Genomic DNA, 19,221 nt, shown 5'->3' on the forward strand with positions numbered 1-19,221 from the left:
CCTGGCTATCGGCACTGGCCGGAACTGTGGCCCCGGGAAACCCCGGGAAGGTCGCCAGCAAGCCCTAGGCTTGCCAAAACCTCTATGCTTGTCTGTGTCTCTCTCTCCGCCGACAGAACAGAGGGGCTTCAGGTGGACTGAGCTTGGGCATATGCATCAAAATAAATGGCGATATGATATAATTGTATAGATCCGTCATCCTCAAAGTCCGGACTCCGGTCCGGATCCGGACCAAACCACAACTGTCTCCGGACTCTGAGCAAATTATACTTTTCATATGTATTATTTGTATTATCTGCATGACATAGCCGCAACGCAATGAGTCAAAATTCTCCGCTTTCTCCACTGCAAGCAGCGCTCTGAATGTCCGACTGCTCCACTGTCCGTGTGAGGACGTCTACTCTGCTTTGGTTTGGTCGCGGACGCGACGTCATACTGTAGAGCCGCACTTTTTTTTTTCAAACTTTATTTTTACAAGAGACCGGGAGAATCAAGTTGACAGCGCAGCTAGTTTCATCAGCAGTTAGCTACTAGCCTAGTTTTCGAACGTGAATCAATCTAAAATGGCGTGTTCAAAGGTGGCCAGCCTACAGCAGTGAGTCTGCATTCTCAACAATGAACATGGTGAAGAACGAGTACCGCAGCCGACTCACCAATGAACACTTGCATCAGTGTCTCTGCCTGGCCATTACACCTTTTGTGCCAAAGTTCAAAGTCTTGGCAACAGACCAAAGGTGCCACTTCTCTCATTAAGCAACAGTGTTTGACACAATGTACAATAGTTCTGGACTTATTTGGACTTTGATTCTTGGGATGGTTTGATTCACCTCTGGTGGCTGGGTGTGTGAACCGGTTTTGGGGGATGGGGATAATGGGGAAATGTAGATTCTATTTAATTTAATTTCATATGTAATTTTATGTTTTATTTTATTTTATTTTATATATTTTATATAATTTAATTTTATATTATATTATATATATTTTATATTTAATTTTATATTATTAATTTAATAATTTAATTATAATTGGTTAAAAGCTTTACTGACCTTAATAAACGGACCTTTGTCTAATTAAAAATTTTCTTTGTGGACCTTTAAGATTTGTATTTGAGTACCCCTGGTATAGATTCTACTTTAGCTTCAGCTTACATGCATGATATTGGTCAGCCTGCTGACTGTGTGGAGAAACGGGTTCCTGATCTCAGCGGAGAAAACGAAACTTAACTTGGCTCTGTGATCCTATGATGTGCCACGTGCCACGGCCGACCAATGGTGTAACTTCAGTCAGTCACTCAGTCAGTCAGTCAGTCAGTGAGTGACAGACATTCGTGTTTGTAGGGCTGGTTGCGGTCCAGCCAAAAATGGCTTTTACACTCAGTTCATTTCCAGGCCTACTCTACAGCAAATTAGAAATCCCTCTAATAATAATATTCCATGCCAGAAGAACGTCTACAACTAAATTGTGTCTTTGTTGCCTATCGTTTGTCCAAAAAGCATCTACCTTTCATTATAGGCTCATATGGTGTGAATTAGTCTGAAGTAAGTGCATTACAGTCTTTTAGCTGGTGGCATTCTGCTGCTGTGACATGTTGCCTCTCAAACTTTATTTTGTGGTGATGGCCAAACTGAGGCCACCAGGGAAATTTTTCTTTTCCATCTTAGTCATTTTCTCACACAGAAAATGGAATGACAAGCACATTTACATGCATCAGTATTCGTTAAGGGCGTTGTTGAGAGACGTTTTTACGTTTGGAAAGAGTTGACGTATGTGGCTTGACAAGACTGATGCATTTACACTTGGCAAACCTGAGGATACAATGCGTCTCAAACAATGTCCGAAGGTGGTTTGAGCAATCGGATACCAAACCATCCTCATTGCATCTTGGTTGCATTTACACTAGGCTTTTTGCATCTTGAGCTCATCAGATGGCTATCCAATATGCTCAAGACGCATGAAGTGGCTCAGTGTAAATGGGGTACAAGTCACTTTTGGATCATTTGGCTTCAAAAGACTTGGATTATGCTGTAAGAGCTGTATGGAGCCATTTTATGGTTATTTTCCGTTACTTTTTTAACTCAGGTCAGAAGACAGGTCACCAGCAACTGTAGTTGTTTTGGAGAACACTGCAATGTACTTCTTCCGGGGATCTCCGGGACTGTTGTATGGACTAACAAACTTTACCCGATTTTCTACTGGCATGGGGGTGAGTAGATAGTGACTGACTTTATTAGGTAATTCCTAATAAATGAACATCCTCTCACGGCAGTGATTTATGGACTGCCAAAAATCCATAAATCTGTAATAGACCCTCCCCTTCGTCCCATCATTTCTGGTAAAGGATCGCTGACTGAAAACATTTATAAATTTGTTGATTATCATATCCAACTGCTAGTCAAGCGGTTGCCATCCGTTATCAAGGACACAACAGATTTCCTGTTAAAGATCAACTCTCTTCAAGATATAACAGACAGTGATTGGTTGGTAACTCTCAATGTAACTTCTCTTTACAATAATGTATCCCATGAGTTAGGCTTAGAGGCTTTAAATTTCTATCTACAAAAACGTACAGACTCTAGGCCTCCAAATGAGTTCACTATGAACATAATGGAGTTCATCCTCCAACTTATTGGGCCTATAATAAGTCTCTTCATCCCTGCAGTACTTGAACCCACAGACAATATTGGCTCCAGAGTCAGCTGTCAGTTGAAACATCAAGCTCCGTTGCCTCTGGCAGCTAACAATGAGTCAAAATATCTCCAAAAAAGACAGTCTGTGAAAACGACATAGAGAGCGACAGATGTATTTCTCTCCACGGCCCGGAAAGCAGCGGCACCGACCGTTTCCACTCAGCGGATTGTCTTCTACCGAACTCTGCTGTTTACAATCTGACCTGACCGTCCAGAACTAGATCACTCCACCAGGAACCGAACTGAGACTGTTTCCTCTTGACTCCATGAGGAGACACAAACGGCTTTTCTGGAGATATTCTGACAAACAGTTTGGACTCATTGTTGCAGCAAGAGACAGCGGAGCTCGCTGCTTCAACTGACAGCTGACTGGAGACAATACTGTCTGTGGGTCCAAGACCTACAGGAGGAAGAGAGGAATTATATAGAGGAACTAAATCTATGAACTGATCCTTTAGTCCTCTGTGATCTGACTAGTTTACTGTATATCAGTGGAATCAGGTAAATTATATAATAGTATGTAGCGATACCAGGGAGACATTTGGAGAAAGCCCACAACCTTTCTGTTGCTTTCTTGAATCAACACCAAATAAGCGGCCATAAAGGTGTCTATTTGACACAATCCACAGCTCCAAAAGAGTGGAGTCTGCTAGCAGGAGATGTCTCCCCAAAAGCTCTTGGGGATTAACGACAGGATACTACCCCGGCGAAGAGGTTTGAAACTCTCTCACACATTCCACAGTTAATGACCTTTATCTTTCAGCCATCAGGAGGAGAAGGACTCAGGAACTCAGGAATACTAATGAACTATACAATCACACACCCATACTTTTCACACATCTGAATATAGGGAGTCATCCTCCTTTCTTCATTTGGAGTACCAGACAGTTATGATTAATCAAAAGGGACAGTGTCAGTACGAAGGAACAAAAGACTGCTGTTGACACTTGCCAGAGTTTCATCACTACCCCCCTCTCTGAAACAGGACAATCATAAACCTTCCCCCTTTTCACATTCCTTTAAAACCTGCAACTTGCAACTATATTTTCCAAATGTCTTTAATGAATTTATTATGTAGATTGAAGTATACTAGATGTGTTAACTATAGGCCCATATATATGTTGAAGATGTTTAATCAATAGTAAAGTTACATGCATATACAATGATGTGTTAAATGATTGAAGTTGTATCAGATATTCGCACAGAAACACTCTCTCATTTTCATGGTACTACACTGCCACCTTGTGGTCATTTATAGCAACGACATGGAGGAATGGTTCCTCTTGCATTCATTTTCCCCCTCTCTCTCTCAGTTCGGGGTGAAATCTTCTCAAACAAAGAAATTAATCAGTAAACAAGGCGTAACAGAAAAAGAGCGCGAAGATTTGCATGGCAAACCTGACCCTAACCCTAACCCTGAAAATTCAAAGAGCTATAAAACTTTCTTATCTGGTTTTTCAGCAGTTCAACATTACGCCCTCGCCAAGAAACCTGCTGAAGTCAAGATCAACAATTTTAGCTGCAATTTGACTTTAGCTGAAACCTAGAGTTTGAACCTGGAGTTAGAGACATCTTCTCCAGATGAACTTAAGAATTGCTTGCAAGAAGTTTGAACCTCACGTCTAATAGTTAAGAAGTTATCAACGCCCGGCCAAGCGAAGATTGCTTTCAAAGCTATTTAGGAACGAGATGATTTAGTCTTTTACAACAGTTAGAAGAGCTAGAGACTTCAACTCCTCCAACAGCAGCCAAACACTGGTGCAACATCGCCACAGTGTTCCACATCCAGAGGCCTGTTCTCTACAGCTGTGAAAAGCCGGTAACGCTGCTGCCTCGACATGACGATAATACAAGAGACCAGCTGTTCCATCCAGCGTCTGCCGTTGCCAGGTAACAGGCCACGCCGAGTCCGTCTCTCCGAGCTCAGCGGGACCAGACAACCCGACCGGCAGGACTTCTCAACTGAACAAAGTAGGCTCTGATTATCCACGTCTTTACTGCTGAGAGTTGATGCAAAAGTTTAGATTCAAATTACCTAAATAGATCAGGATACTTGCAGAGAAAAGTAATCCCTGAACTGAATAGATTTCATGATCTTTAGATTGATGACTGATTAGTATAAGTAAAGGTCTAATTTCCTTCATCTACGAAGGTGGTGCCCCTACGAGTGTAATTTGATATCTTGATCACAATATTCATATTTCCATACCTTTACGTCATTCTAAATTCAATATGTCTACATATTTCTACATGTTTGTATTTAAGTGGGTAACTTGAAAGTACTCTGAGCTACTTTTAATAAAGACGAATGTAGTAAAGTAACTAGTTACTATTTAGGACAAATAACAAAGTAAAGTAACTAGTTAGTTATAATATATTTATAATATAAAATAACTTTCACCAACACTATGTTAGTGTGGCTGTGGTCAGTCTGCACTGTGTCAGGCTCCAGGTGGGTTTACCTGCAGGACAGATCAAGGTGAGGCCAGACAGGTGACTGGGGTAACGGGTGGCGTACACCCCCGCTACGTTCCCGCCCATCGACGTCCCGACCAGGTGGAAAGGATTTCTGTCCAGGCCGATGCTCTGGACAAACTGGAGACAGAGTGGAAGACTTTATTGCCTTTGATGTGAAATGTGGTTTGCAGCAGGACACACAAACAAAACACAACATGTTCGCTCATCCATGCGTCGCACACAAAATCTCAATGCACCACTGATCCGATTTTGACAAAGTTACCATGAAAGATACTCTGTTTTCCAGGAACAGAGAAGTAATGGGGAGTTCATTTCATGGGGACTTCAAAAATGAAAATAAGAATATATAAATACAAACAGGAGTGTTCAGACGTCGGTCCATGATGTAACTGAAACCAAAAGTAGAAAATGGAAAAGAAAACTGAATCAGCATGGAAGAGAGGGAGGGGAGCGCGCACGTTCTCACACGCGCCCACACACACGCACGCCCACACACACGCACGCCCACACACACGCATGCCCACACACACGCACGCCCACACACACCTGGTGGATGCGTTGCACCTGGCCCTGGATGCAGTAGTCCTCGGCTCCAGTGCGGCTCGTCCCCTCGTGCCCCGGCATGTCCACGCACACAACATGCTGGCTGCTGGGGAGGTGCTGGAGAAGGAAACAAACGCGCCTGAGACTCACTGACACTCTACACCTCCTTTCCTATATGCATCCATCCATCCATCTTTCCTTCCTTTCCGCCTTCCCTCCATCCTTCCCTCTATCCATCCTTCCCACCTTCCTTCCCTCCCTCCTTTCCCCACTCCTTCTTCCTCTCTACCCTTCATCTCCATCCTTCCCTCTATTATCACCCTCTCTCACTCCTCTTTCCCCCATCCCTCCTTTCCTCCACAAACTATTTCCTCAATGTGTGTGTGTGTGTGTGTGCGTGCGTTACCTTGACGACGGACAGCCACATGTCTTTGTGTGCGGAGAAGCCGTGCAGCAGCAGCAGCGAGGGCGTGGCGCCCCCTGGCTTCCCCCGACAGGAATAACAGAACCTGTAGCCTCCGCTGTAGGAATAACGGAGCTGCAGCCCCAACGTGCTCCTCCAGTACCTGAGGGGGGAGGGGTTACATGAAACTTGGTACACATGTCCACCTAACCGTACTCTACAAATTTGCCCTCAAGGTTCCCCTGGAAAAGTTTTGAGGTATTTTGAATTTTTTAACATCCTCCTACACAGCTGACCGATTACTAAATTGTTATAACTTTGTGATAGAGGTAGATAGACCAAAATATAAACCATCACAACATTATCCATTTATAATTAATTCTAAATTCACAATAAATCCATTCATGGCTCCTACACGCAGAGTCCCTCTCAATCTTTAAGAAAAGGCTAAAGACCCAGCTCTTTAGTGAACACCTTCTCACCTGATGGATTGTGTAATCAAAAAAAAAAAAATCTTTATCTGCCTCTTTGCACTCTATGCATTGCCTCTATGCACTGCCTCTATGCACTGCCTCATAGCACCTATGTCCTGTTGGACCAGATCTTAGCTTTATGGCACTTACTCTTGCTGTTCTCTCCTGACTAGATCCTTGCTTGTGTTGTATTAAAATCTCATGTGTAAGTCGCTTTGGATAAAAGCCTCTGCCAAATGGGAAATTGTAAATTGTAAATTGTAATTGTAAAAAACGTATTATTTGGCGAAATAAAAATAGTTGGGACATAAACCAATATAATTGGGAAGATTAACCCTGGAGTCTTATTGTGTGATTATTGAATGGCTTCTTATTACATTTGACTTAATGGGGCCTTTGAAGATTGGGGAATTTCGGGGATATACCCCTGCTGTCGGCCCCCATCAGCATCCTAGTTAAGATAAGATAAGATAAGATAAGATAAGATAGCACTTTCTGCTACAGCGACCCGATTTCCCCACAGAGATCAATAAAGTTATGTGGAAGAAAATTCAACATGTGTATTATCAGCTGAACTGGGGTCACCTCAGGGAATGTAAGGTTTCATGATGTATGGTCACCTCACTGTAACCCTTGTGCCATAACTTACTATGCCAGAGGTCTTGTTGTCAGAGTGGCTCCTGGATGTCTCCAGGATGTCCATGGAAGCTCTAACTTAAGACATAACATGTCTTGCTTATACTCTACTTTGGTGACCTGTTTTAATGTCAGCACATTCTGTATGTCCTTGGAAGATACATAAAGGACTGGTTCAATCTCTTTCTCTTTGAAGAAGTGTACGTAGCCTCCTGCTGTGCGCATCTCTTCCTCTTGCAAGACTCTCCTTTCAATAAATATATATTCAAGTAAGACGAACCTCTAACTCCATTTCTTCAACAAATTGCCGTTGTCGGCAGGATCCCAATACAGCAAACACGGGTAAGTACAAATTTTTATTTGTCTTGTCTGGGTAATGCTTGACAGGATCCAAAAAGAACTAGCACTTGAGTGAGCTTTTATGTTGGGGGGGCCCCTCTGTGTTAGCTGGTATCTAGGAAACTCAACAAGGAGCTAGGGGGGTGAGCTTTATCTAGGAAACTTAACAGAACTAGATGGCAGAGCTAAACCTAGGAACTCAGTGGGCTAGAATGAAGCACCTTTATCTTGTTGATATCTGTCCATCAACGGATGGAAGAGCTTTGACCAGAAAATCCTAGACTGCGCAGTGAGATCTGATATAAATATCTGATCAAGAACAATCAGGATTAAGGGAAGAGTCGATATGAACAAGAGGATAGAACTATTAAGGAAATAAACATATGGGTTCACTCACAAGGTGCAATTGGAAAAAAGGTCAAAAAGAGGTTTCGCATTCAATGTATACACCCTCCCTTTGCATGTAAAGAATGCATGAATTAGGCATGGACTTTTTGGCATGAAAAGATGACATAACTTCTCCTATGTGAAAGTTACTGTGTAATGTTAACATTTCCTGTTATAAGTCTTTAAACCTTTCAGATTGAAAAGAAGAAGGAGAGTGGGTTATCAGTAAGTGAAATAACCACAGCTTTGAATTGTACATCTCATTTTTGATTATTTTAATTGGAATAAGAACAACATGACCATTCTCTCACTGCTCTGGTTGACGGGTTGGAACGGAGCCTAGTAGGGAGTGAGAGTTACCTTGACGTTTGTAAAGATAAAGACAAAACTTTCTGAAAAGGTATTTCATTGTGCTCAGGAGTTCTTGTGTGTGAGGATATACCTAATACTTTGTGTGGTGTTCATCCTGTTGAATAATTCAGACTACTGATGAGTGAGTTTTAATGATGTGTTGATGCAATGCTGTTTTCACTTTCCTACAAAACGCAATGTATCAATGCTGGATTTAATGCAATGTTTTAATGCTGTGTTATGTCGCTGTGTTCCAAGCTATGATTTATGCTGGGGGTTTAGCGTGAAGTTTCAAAACTAGATTTAATGTAAGGTATAATAAGAATTTTAAATTGTGTTTTACTGCTGAAGTTCTTGAGGCCGGTCGCTATAAAATTTTGATTGATATAGTAGTTGGTGTGTTGGTATAGTCTCAAAATGGGAAAAGGACAGTCAAGGTAAAGCAGGAGTTGCAGTTGGACTTGCCAAAGGCTGAGAAACGGAGGGCAAAAGATATTCGGGTCCCACCAGGGTTGCCAGCCGATATTGTATGTAAAGAATTGGGACAGAATTACGTGATCCCATTCACATATGATCTGACCAACTGCACACAAGGCTTGTGGCCACTCGGAGGATCTTTTGCCCAACCAACTGTGATAACTCTGACAATACAGATGGGTTGGGACTATGATTATGTCCAAGCATGTGCTGAAGGATGGAGGAAAATAGCAAAGAAGCATCCCATCTCAAAGCCTAACACAACTCTAAAAGTTTCTGAGGAGGGAAAAGGGAAACAAACAGTAGAGGTCCAGAAGGAAAAGGAAGATACTAAGGCTATTGGGCCAGAATTGATTGAAATGATTGAAAAAACTGTTCACACCACAGCACCAGAGGCACTGTCTCCTTTCGTGTCTGCTCTCGGGGTGAGAAATGCAGAGGTTACTAGGGTACAAGACAAATATCCAGAAAATCCGGGTAAACAGGCTTCTGTAATGTTGCGTATTTGGGCGCAGAAACAGAATAAAGCAACCCCTGAAAGCCTTTTGCCACACTTGAGAAATGGTGGAATAAATTGTGACCGGTTCTCCGAGAAACCAACAGTAGAAATAAGCAGTGTCAATCTGTTTCCCAAGAAATGCATAGAGACACCAGTGTCTGATGATCTTTTAGACGCACTAGCATACACTGAAGCTGTGAGGCAGAACAATCAGCGAAGGTCAGCTCAGACAGACACAGGGTGCATCCCAAGTCTCTTAAATTGCATCCACGTTTCCCTCACTTGCGTCTTTTCCTTGCGTCTTAGTCCCTCCCACCGAGGACGCATGGAGAGATGCAAGGAAACCATGCGAGGAGAGAGGAAACAAGGAAATATGTTTTTAGAGAAATGAGACGTCCTTTCCTCTGAAGCGTCATGTGAAGCGACGTCTGTCTCTGCATGACAAAACGGGTTGTGGGTGAAATAAACGTAATTTAGGTTCCCCATGTTCTTGCATTAACGTTATATATCAAAAAGCATAAAACAACGGGCATTTACACTCGTACTGTTTCTCTGCATCTCATTCAAATTTGCCAGATGTAGGGGCGGAGAATTGACGTCATGGCGTTCAGCTGAAAGTCTTCCGGGAAGGCTGCTCTCGTGTCTCCTCGCTCAGCTCCTCAGAGATCCCTCCTCGCTCCTCCCTCCTCCCTCCTCGCTCCTCCCTCCTCGGAGCAGAAATAAGAGCTTTGGGACGACCTTCAAAATGACGGACCAGAACGACTTCCGGTTCAAGCGAGGATCGAGGAGCGAGGAAATATCAAATAAGAGACTTGGGATGCACCCAGAGTCAGAGTGATAGCGGGGCAGACAGGCCAACTGGAGACATTGCTGGGGGCGGAGCTCAGGCGGAGCAACAGAGTCCATTAGACCAACCTAAAATCAGAGGGGCAGGGCCTAGCCGCACAACACGCACACACAAGCACACAGTGGCGTGCACAACAGCAACAATTCGATACTGACACTGACTCTGAGACAGATGAGGAACATGAAGGCGGTCAGATCCGAACACATAGATCTGGTCTCCAATACAGGTCAGATACAGATCTTAGAAAAGGAGTAAGTCTGACACAGAAGGTCAGCCCCAGAAAATAAAAAAAACGTAAGGTTAACAAACAACTTCTTAGAAAATGACCGAAGCAACCCCAGAATCACCATGCACACAACAAAAACATGAGGAAGTGCCTGTAGTGCTAGCTCCTAAATGAATGGTCGGAGAAACTCCAACTCTGAAACCATGGACTCCACCATGGACCAAATCCACTGACTAGGCCAACAGTCTAGTCAGTGGATTTCTGATGTACGTCAACTGTTGTCGTTGGCTTACAAACTAGAATGGAGAGCTGTCCAGGGAAATTTTGTTTTTCCTCAGGGGGAAGGCGATGGGGATTGGGTGCAAGTAACAGCTGACGGTAGCCTCTCCAGGGAGGACTGGACGGAAGGGCCATGCCTAGCTTCCTTAAAACACAGTGCAAGGACTTTTGGGGATTTTAGCAAGGTCACATCATGCTTGCAGGGAAGACAGGAAGATACCATGGAATTTCTGCAGAGATTCGGGGTGGCGTGGGAAAACAATGCGGGTATAGGCATAGAGGAACATCACCAATTAGCAATCCAAACACTGATGAACTGTTTGCGTCCGCTTACACATTGTCCTGTGCGGCGTGGCGAGAACAAGAATTCAACACGATAGTAACATCAATTATCAACATGTGTAGGGATGGCATTTTCGACAGAGGAAGCAAATCTGGGGTGCTACAGACCATGGTTCAGCAACCATGGGCTCCTGATAATCAAAACACACAGAATTATCAGACCACACAGTCCCCCCCCCCCCCCCCCCCCCCGTGACCAGTTCAGCTGTTAATACATATGTTGAATTTTCTTCCACAAGTTGTATATTAATTTAATTTAATCTAATTAATTTATAAACAGGCTGCAAGAGACCAATAAAGAAAGAGTTTTTTTCGCATGGTGATGAAATCCCTGTAATGTTTAATTCAGTGTACTGAAATATCATTTTACAGTCAGCGTCAGGCTGCTGACAAAGACACTGTGCCACTTTAAAACAAGATGCCTTAATATTACATGACACAGTGACTCAGCACTGTGTGTGTGTGTGTGTGTGTGTGTGTGTGTGTGTGTGTAATAGGGACAGTCATCTACCAAGCTGCCAACTAGGAGTTTCTTTTACAGCTTAGTCAAAGTCCACCAGGCAAGGTCACACTGAAAATACTGCTGTGTGTGTGTGTGTGTGTGTGTGTGTGTGTGTGTGTGTGTGTGTGTGTGTGTGTGTGTGCGTGTGTGTGTGTGTGTGCGTGTGTGTGTGTGTGTGTGTGTGTGTTAGGCCCTCTCTCTCTTGTAAAAGGTGATGTTTTAAACCCTGCCCAGTACGACCAGTCTGCTGCTGGTTCTGGGTTAAATGCCTTGCTCAGAGGCACCATAACAGTTTGTTGGAGGTCGGGACAGTGATCTGCTTTCACTTTAGCTGCCAAAATTTTCCCTGCTGCCTGATTTGAACTGTCGACTTCCTGGTGACAGAGAGCGTAATCGAGTAGAACCAATTCTGTGAAAAAATAAAAATGTGCTCTGAGGTTATTATCATAAAATTAAACTGAAACAGAGATGAAAACGAGGTGTTAACAAACTGAAATAAAAATAAAAACAAGATTTTGTGACAAAACTGAAGTAAACTAGGATCCTGATGGGGGCCAACAGCAGGGGTATATCCCCAAAATCCCTCGATCCTCGAAGGCCCCATTAAGTCAAATGTAATAAAAGCCATTCAATAATCACACAATAAGACTCACAGTTAATCTTCCCAATTATATTGGTTGTTTGTCCCAACTATTTTTATTTCGCCAAATAATAAAATTTTTCATTCTGGACTAATCTTCATAATAATAAAGCTTGCATGCCGTAACTATTTTTATATTACAAATCAATAAAGTTAACCAGTTAATTATATTATTATTACTCCTAAACACTCCAAAATGAATGGATATAATCCTCTAGGGATTGTCTCCCCAATAATAAAGGGTATGTACCTTAACACGCAATAATAAATGTACTCAATAACAAATTAACTTTTATTAATAATTATCATCAAAAGTTCAAACTTCATACAAATCTCCATAATTGCCTGAACAATTCTCTTGACAAATTTCAGTACAATATAATGCGCCATTGGTGAGATATGGGTCCAAATAGCATGGACATTCATTTAATCAGTTAATTAATAGTAGTTATAATAATCATAAACACATCAAAATCAATAGAGTTCTTCCTCTAGGGGTCATCAATGTCCATACTAAATTTGAAAAGATTTGTATAAAAACTGTTCATGTGATTACATTCACATTCAATCAATATATGATTTAGGCCTATTGTTGGGATTACGCCATACCTGTTGCAAACAAATATATAAATATAAAAAAAACTCTTCTGAATTTCTGTCATTACACCAGCTCAACTACAACTACAACTGAAACTAAATAAAAACTAAACTACAACTACCAAATCCACACGGAAAACTAAAACTAAATGAAAAATGAATTAAAAATTTTAAACTATATAAAAACAAAAACTAATAAGCTGCAGGCTCAACATGGACGAGCTGAAATAAACTTTCTGTTTTTCTGACCTGGGAAATACTTTCATAGGAACGACAATATGAATATATGAGGTTCTTAAAATGGAAAAGGTTGAGAACCACTCGACTGGAGAACAAATGGAAGACCTCAGTATCTTCTAGTATAGCAGCACAAACGTGCGTGTGTGTGTGTGTGTGTGTGTGTGCATGTGTGTGTGTGTGTGTGCATCCTGGACTCTCCTCCCATTGATAACAGCGTGGTTAGTGATCAGACTGACCTGCAGACTGGACTCAAACCTACTCAGCACATTATAATGGTCATTACTGGATAATCACCAGCTTTTACGGGTCATACATTAAAGGCTTTCAGCTTTTAGGTTTAGTGAAACTTCACGTCCAGACAAAAAATCAAAACGACAGGAACAGACACTGTTCAGGTGACATGAAGAAACATGGAAACTACAAAATAAAAAAAGAAAAATGATAGAAAAAAATATTAAAGAAAAAAATCAAGAAGACAAACACCACAGAATCATCACAAATATCACATCAGAAATGACAAAATACATGAAGAAGGAAGAACAAGAAAATACATTCAGACAACCTAATGTGTGTGTGTGTGTGTGCGTGCGTGAGTTGTGTTAATAAGGGTTTCTATTTCACCTTGTACATGAAACTGGATCCATAAAATGAAACTGAATCCATCATCTCCAACGCAGCGCTGCCCCCTGCTGGTCAGACGACCCGACGAGTCGCACAGGCAACATATTTTGTTCACAAACTAACTACTAAGTTCATTTTGGAGGGGGGCTACTTTATTCGTTAAAGCAAAGTAATACCCTATCAGGTGAACACCTACGTAACGTTCTCACTGTAACCAAATCATCAGACATGTTTTCACAATTTAAAATGGTTAATGTAGAGTGAAATATGTTTTCTACTGTAAAATATTTTATAGCGTTTCCTTTAAATAGCTCATAAATGCTGTCCAGAAAACAACTTCCAACTAACAGAGTGCATTGTCACTCTGTCAAAATTGTCTCCCATAGGAATTAATGGATTTCTGGCATACTGTAACCTAATGGAATGGTCAACTGTGAACGAGGCGATAGGGTGTGTGTGTGTGTGTGTGTGTGTGTGTGTGTGTGTGTGTGTGTGTGTGTTTACCAGTAGTAGACCTTGATGAGCGCTGCAGGCCAGAGCAGGAAGGAGGTGAGGAAGGCGAGGATGGGGAGAGCCAGAGTGCTTCCTGCGAGCATCAGCATGTTAGAAACATCCAGCTCCATCGCCGCACGCCCCTTTAAAACAACACTGTGAGACAGATGAGACAGATGAGACAGTGAGACAGATGAGACATGAGACAGATGAGACATGAGACAGATGAGATGGATGAGACAGATGAGACATGAGACAGATGAGACATGAGACAGATGAGATGGATGAGACAGTGAGACAGATGAGACAGATGAGATAGATGAAACAGATAAAACAGATGAGGCAGATGAGACAGATGAAACATGAGACATGAGACAGATGAAACGTGAGACAGATGAGACAGATGAGATAGATGAAACGTGAGACAGATGAGACAGATGAGACAGATGAGATAGATGAAACAGATAAAACAGATGAGGCAGATGAGACAGATGAAACATGAGACATGAGACAGATGAAACATGAGACAGATGAGACAGATGAGATAGATGAAACATGAGACATGAGACAGATGAAACATGAGACAGATGAGACAGATGAGATAGATGAAACAGATGAAACAGATGAGACAGATGAAACAGATGAAACAGATGAGACAGATGAGACAGATGAAACGTGAGACAGATGAGACAGATGAGATAGATGAAACGTGAGACAGATGAGACAGATGAGATAGATGAAACAGATGAAACAGATGAGGCAGATGAGACAGATGAAACATGAGACAGATGAGACAGATGAGACAGATGAGATAGATGAAACAGATGAGGCAGATGAGACAGATGAAACATGAGACAGATGAGACAGATGAAACATGAGACAGATGAGATGGATGAAACAGATGAAACAGATGAGACAGATGAGACAGATTAAATGGATGAGACTGATAAGACAGATGAATTAGATGAGACAGATGAAACAGATGAAACAGATAAGAAGATGAGACAGATGAAACAGATAAGAAGATGAGACAGATGAATCAGATGAGACATGAAACGGATGAAACAGATGAGACAGAGCTGCAGTCAGAACAATAAAGTGAGCATGCAGCACCTGGGGGCCTCACACAAACACACACACACACACATATACACACACACACACACACACATACAGTATATACACACACACACACACACACACACACATACAGTATATACACACACATACACACACACATACACACACTATTCCTCTATCATTCTGATCTTCTGATGGAAAACAAGCAGACAGACAATAGACCTCTTGTTAGCCGGGTTTACACTGCAGGGCCTTTACTTTTGTCCTTTTTGCACCATGGCTCCAGAAACCGGGAAACCATGGAAAAACAACCCAAAAAAAACTGCTGATTCTGTTGATGCTGTGTTCATGTTATGTCGGATTTGCCGACTGAGAAAAACAGTCCTTGAATGTACTTCAGCATGGATCTCAGACTGATGAGATGTGCCAGTGGAGGAGGATGAGAAGAGGAGCGCCCCAGCAGTAACTTATCGACGCGGAGGAAAACGTTACTCAATGATTTTCTCCACCCGGGTTTTCCCAGCCCGCCTAACATATTTACCATTCGCTGTGGAACACCGTGGCCCGGCCATGGAGAAATGGATTATGGGTACATCGTCTGGCTCCCAACACTAGCACCAATACAAAGCATATAAAAACCGTGAAAACACAAATGCCACACTGTGACCGCGCCGAGCTTTGCAAACCGGACACTCCGCGGTGTTTAGTCAAATGTTCCCATTAAAAGGATTTCTCATAGATTCACAGTTGATTTTAAAGTTCCAGTTAAATGAGAATTGCATTTGTCAATTTCATGAGCTAATTTATCAAAGGATCTGTTAATCTAAAGTTTCCCAAAGTATTCTAACTGTCAGCATTGTGGAAATGTGGAAAAGCTCTCCTCTGGCTGAATCAAACAGATCTAGAATTCCAATCTACTTCCTGATGTAAATGATGTCACCAACACCCAGGTTTTAATGAATGCTCTGATTGGTCGACAGTATGGACGTAGGTTCTGTTGACAACCAGGAGAGTTTTTCAAATTTATAGGTTATAATAAAAAGTTATAATAATTTGGGTAACTTTACATTAACAGGTCCTTCATAAATTTGATCTTGAAATTGAGAAATACAATTCTCATTGCACTGGACCTTTAAGATTTTACTAATACTACTACTAACAGAGCGGTCAAGTTTTGAGTCCTGAAACCCAGCAGTGAGCCAGCAGGCTTGAGCCATGGGTTTCCTCGGCTGAAGAGTGATTGGGATTTGAATGGGGTTTTGGTTAAATGCCTGAAAATAAGATCTGTGGTTCAGTCAAGCTAATAAAGTAAGTTGCTAACAAATGGCTAACTTGCTCTTCATCACCACGTCATTATGCTGAATAGTCCGCCGTAAAGCCTCTGAGCTCTAGTGCTCACACTCTATTCAATTTAATGATATCCCATTGTAGATTTACCAGTTTAGAGTTTTTTCCAATTGTATTTAATTTAGGACTGGGAAAATTCATGCGTTAATTTCTGCGATTAATTTGATATGTTTAATGTGTTAAAAAAAAATGTACGCAATTGACAGCATTAATTTTTTTCCCATGGCGCAGCCGGGGGCAGAGAGCAGAGGGCGTCTTTGGCTGCGAGGTGCAGAGTTTCCCACAGGCAAAATACAAGTTGGTCGATGTATAGAAATTGATCTAAATGGATCTCTAATGCGTCACATCACGTCATGTCTGTCATTTGCCGATGACCAGCAGGCCAGCAGCTGTGTATTCAATCCCGAGTCTCTCCTTGAAAACAAAAGCGAAACTTAACATTCCACAATTTGCACCAAACTCGCCTATTTTAGTAACGGGATTTATAAACAGTAACTTGATAACTCGTTTTCTAGCTGCCCTACACACTTTAACGGTAGGTATCGTTATTACCTCGTGGACCTGTACAGGATCTGTGCTTGTTTTCCCACGGCAGCATGAGGAGGCATTTTCAGCTCAGACAGGTAGTTGGATGGAAATGACCAGTGTTGGGGAAAGTTACTTTTGAAACTAACTAGTTACTTTACTTCGTTACTTGCCCTAAATAGTAACTAGTTACATTACCAAGTTAGTCTTTATTAAAAGGCGTAATGCGTACTATCACATTACCCACGTAAAATCACGCCTTTAAAATGCGTCTTCCGCTGATGTCATCACTCTTAATGTACAGAAATCATCACTAGTCATCAGGTTTGGGTCACAGCCTGAAGTAACAAGCTGCTGCTGTCTAAAGAAAACATCAAGGAGCTTTCAGTTCTGCTTCCACAGTAAATACTCAGTGGGGGTTTGGACAGACTGGATCCTTTCTGCCGTCACTGCATCACAACCGCAGGTGATTTAGACTTTATCAACACTGTGAAACATTGGCTCCATTTTCCTCTCTATAAAAAAGCCTAATTTGAGAAGAAATATGGTATCGACACGGAGCTATTGTCTTGTAAAGCAGAGATGTGAAATAGTTCGGCTATGGAACCGCCTTGTCCAGTTGCCAGAGGAAAGGCTGACCAAAAAGATCTTTAATTGGGACAGAGCACACAGTTATCCTTGGTCAAGAGAGGTTTCTGCAATATTTTCTCTTTCTGATTTACATTTAATCTTCAGGAACAATTTGCAGTGTAATATAAATATGGTCAAACAAAAACTGTTAAAGATCCATAAGGAACGATGGAAGGAGGAGATTTGGAAGAAGCCAAAGCTCAGAAACTACGTTCAGATTAAAGAAGATTACTTCACAGAACCTTATAGAACATTTAATTTAAAGAGAGGGCAGAGGTCCTTATGTGCTCAGGTAAGATCTGGTACCTTACCACTGTCAGCTGAGGCAGGCAGAGATAAAGGTTTTCCTGAAGAGCTGCGTTTATGTGTTTTCTGTGACCTTGGTGTTGTTGAGGATGAATTTCATTTTATGTTTCACTGTCCCATGTACAGCGATTTGAGGAATCATCTATTTGAAAAAATTCAGTTGAAGAACCCTGATTTGTTTTGGTTGTCTGAAGGTGATATGTTGAGTTGGCTCTTTAATGAGGAGATTTTTGTTTTAGCAAGATTTATAGAAAATGCATGGCAGCTAAGACAGAGAACACTGTATCCAACATAGGTCATTTCTGTCACGGAAATTGAATGTTTATGAAGTGTTCTCTTTTTGAATTTGTGGAACTGTATATTATGATGTGTCATGTGGCCATCCTGACTGTTGTTGTTGTCTAGTGTCTTGTAAGCCCATATGGGCTGGGCACTATAAATGGTGCAGGACACTCAAATAAACACATCAATCAATCAATCAATCAATATTGATGTTAAAAGGTGTATCAACCGGTGAATATCAAACTTCAATCTAACTTCACCCGGTGATCAACGGAGCCTGAACTGATCCGGTCTGGTCTCAAACTAAACATCAGACTGCGCTCACAAGCTTTCAATTCAAATCTTAGGTATGACAGTGAAAGCTAAACTTACAGTTAACAATAATGTTCTTATCTTCCTCTTCGATCAGTTCAAAGTAATGTGAATATTTCCAAGTTCTGCAGTTTGTTGTGTTCATTCTGAAAGCGAGTCGTCACCTATGAGCCGCCTGCTGCAGTCTGCTGTAATAACATCATGTAGCGTACAATAGGCCGACCTTCATTTTTTTTTAATTGCACTAACTAAAATGTAACCAGTTGAAAGGAAAATAAAAATAGCGCAATGTAACTTTGAGAAAGTAACTAATAACTGATTACATATATTGAAAAAAAACGCGTTAAGTTACTCGTTACCACGAGAAAGTAATCAGATTACTTTCCGATTCCCAGCCCTAATTTAATTGTAGAAAGTTGTCTAAAGTTAGCTATAGCGTAGCATTAGCCTGCTACTTAGTGTGTTTCCTTTAGCTTTGAGTATTGGTGAACTCTGCTGCAGTTCATTTGTTCACAACTGGCTTTTCACTAATATCAATAACATTTATGCTTTCAAACTCGTAAAAGCAGTGTTGATTTTTGAAGATTATTTTGTGTAACAAAACATCTGAAAACCACAAGCCTGCATTAAAGACAACCTTTAACCTTTAACCCTTATGTCAACTAGTGAGTCAGTAATAA

General features: G+C 41.5%; 1 protein-coding gene across 1 annotated transcript in view; it reads right to left on the reverse strand.

The window, feature by feature from the left end:
• Nucleotides 1-19,221, reverse strand: part of LOC139642746 (monoacylglycerol lipase abhd6-A-like) — a 32,686-nt gene that overhangs the window by 12,642 nt on the left and 823 nt on the right. Inside the window, exons 2-5 of the mRNA XM_071517737.1 lie at nt 14,072-14,215; nt 6,115-6,274; nt 5,712-5,825; nt 5,150-5,282 (exon numbers count right to left, since the gene is read on the reverse strand). Coding sequence (XP_071373838.1) covers nt 5,150-5,282; nt 5,712-5,825; nt 6,115-6,274; nt 14,072-14,190 — 526 coding nt within the window. The 5' untranslated portion in view covers nt 14,191-14,215. The remainder of the gene's footprint in view (nt 1-5,149; nt 5,283-5,711; nt 5,826-6,114; nt 6,275-14,071; nt 14,216-19,221) is intronic.

The sequence above is a fragment of the Centroberyx affinis genome, unplaced genomic scaffold (assembly GCF_046629955.1).
Source record: "Centroberyx affinis isolate AG114_WGS23_722 - 3 ecotype Tasmania unplaced genomic scaffold, CSIRO-AGI_Caff_v1 ptg000516l_1, whole genome shotgun sequence".
NCBI lineage: Eukaryota > Metazoa > Chordata > Actinopteri > Beryciformes > Berycidae > Centroberyx > Centroberyx affinis.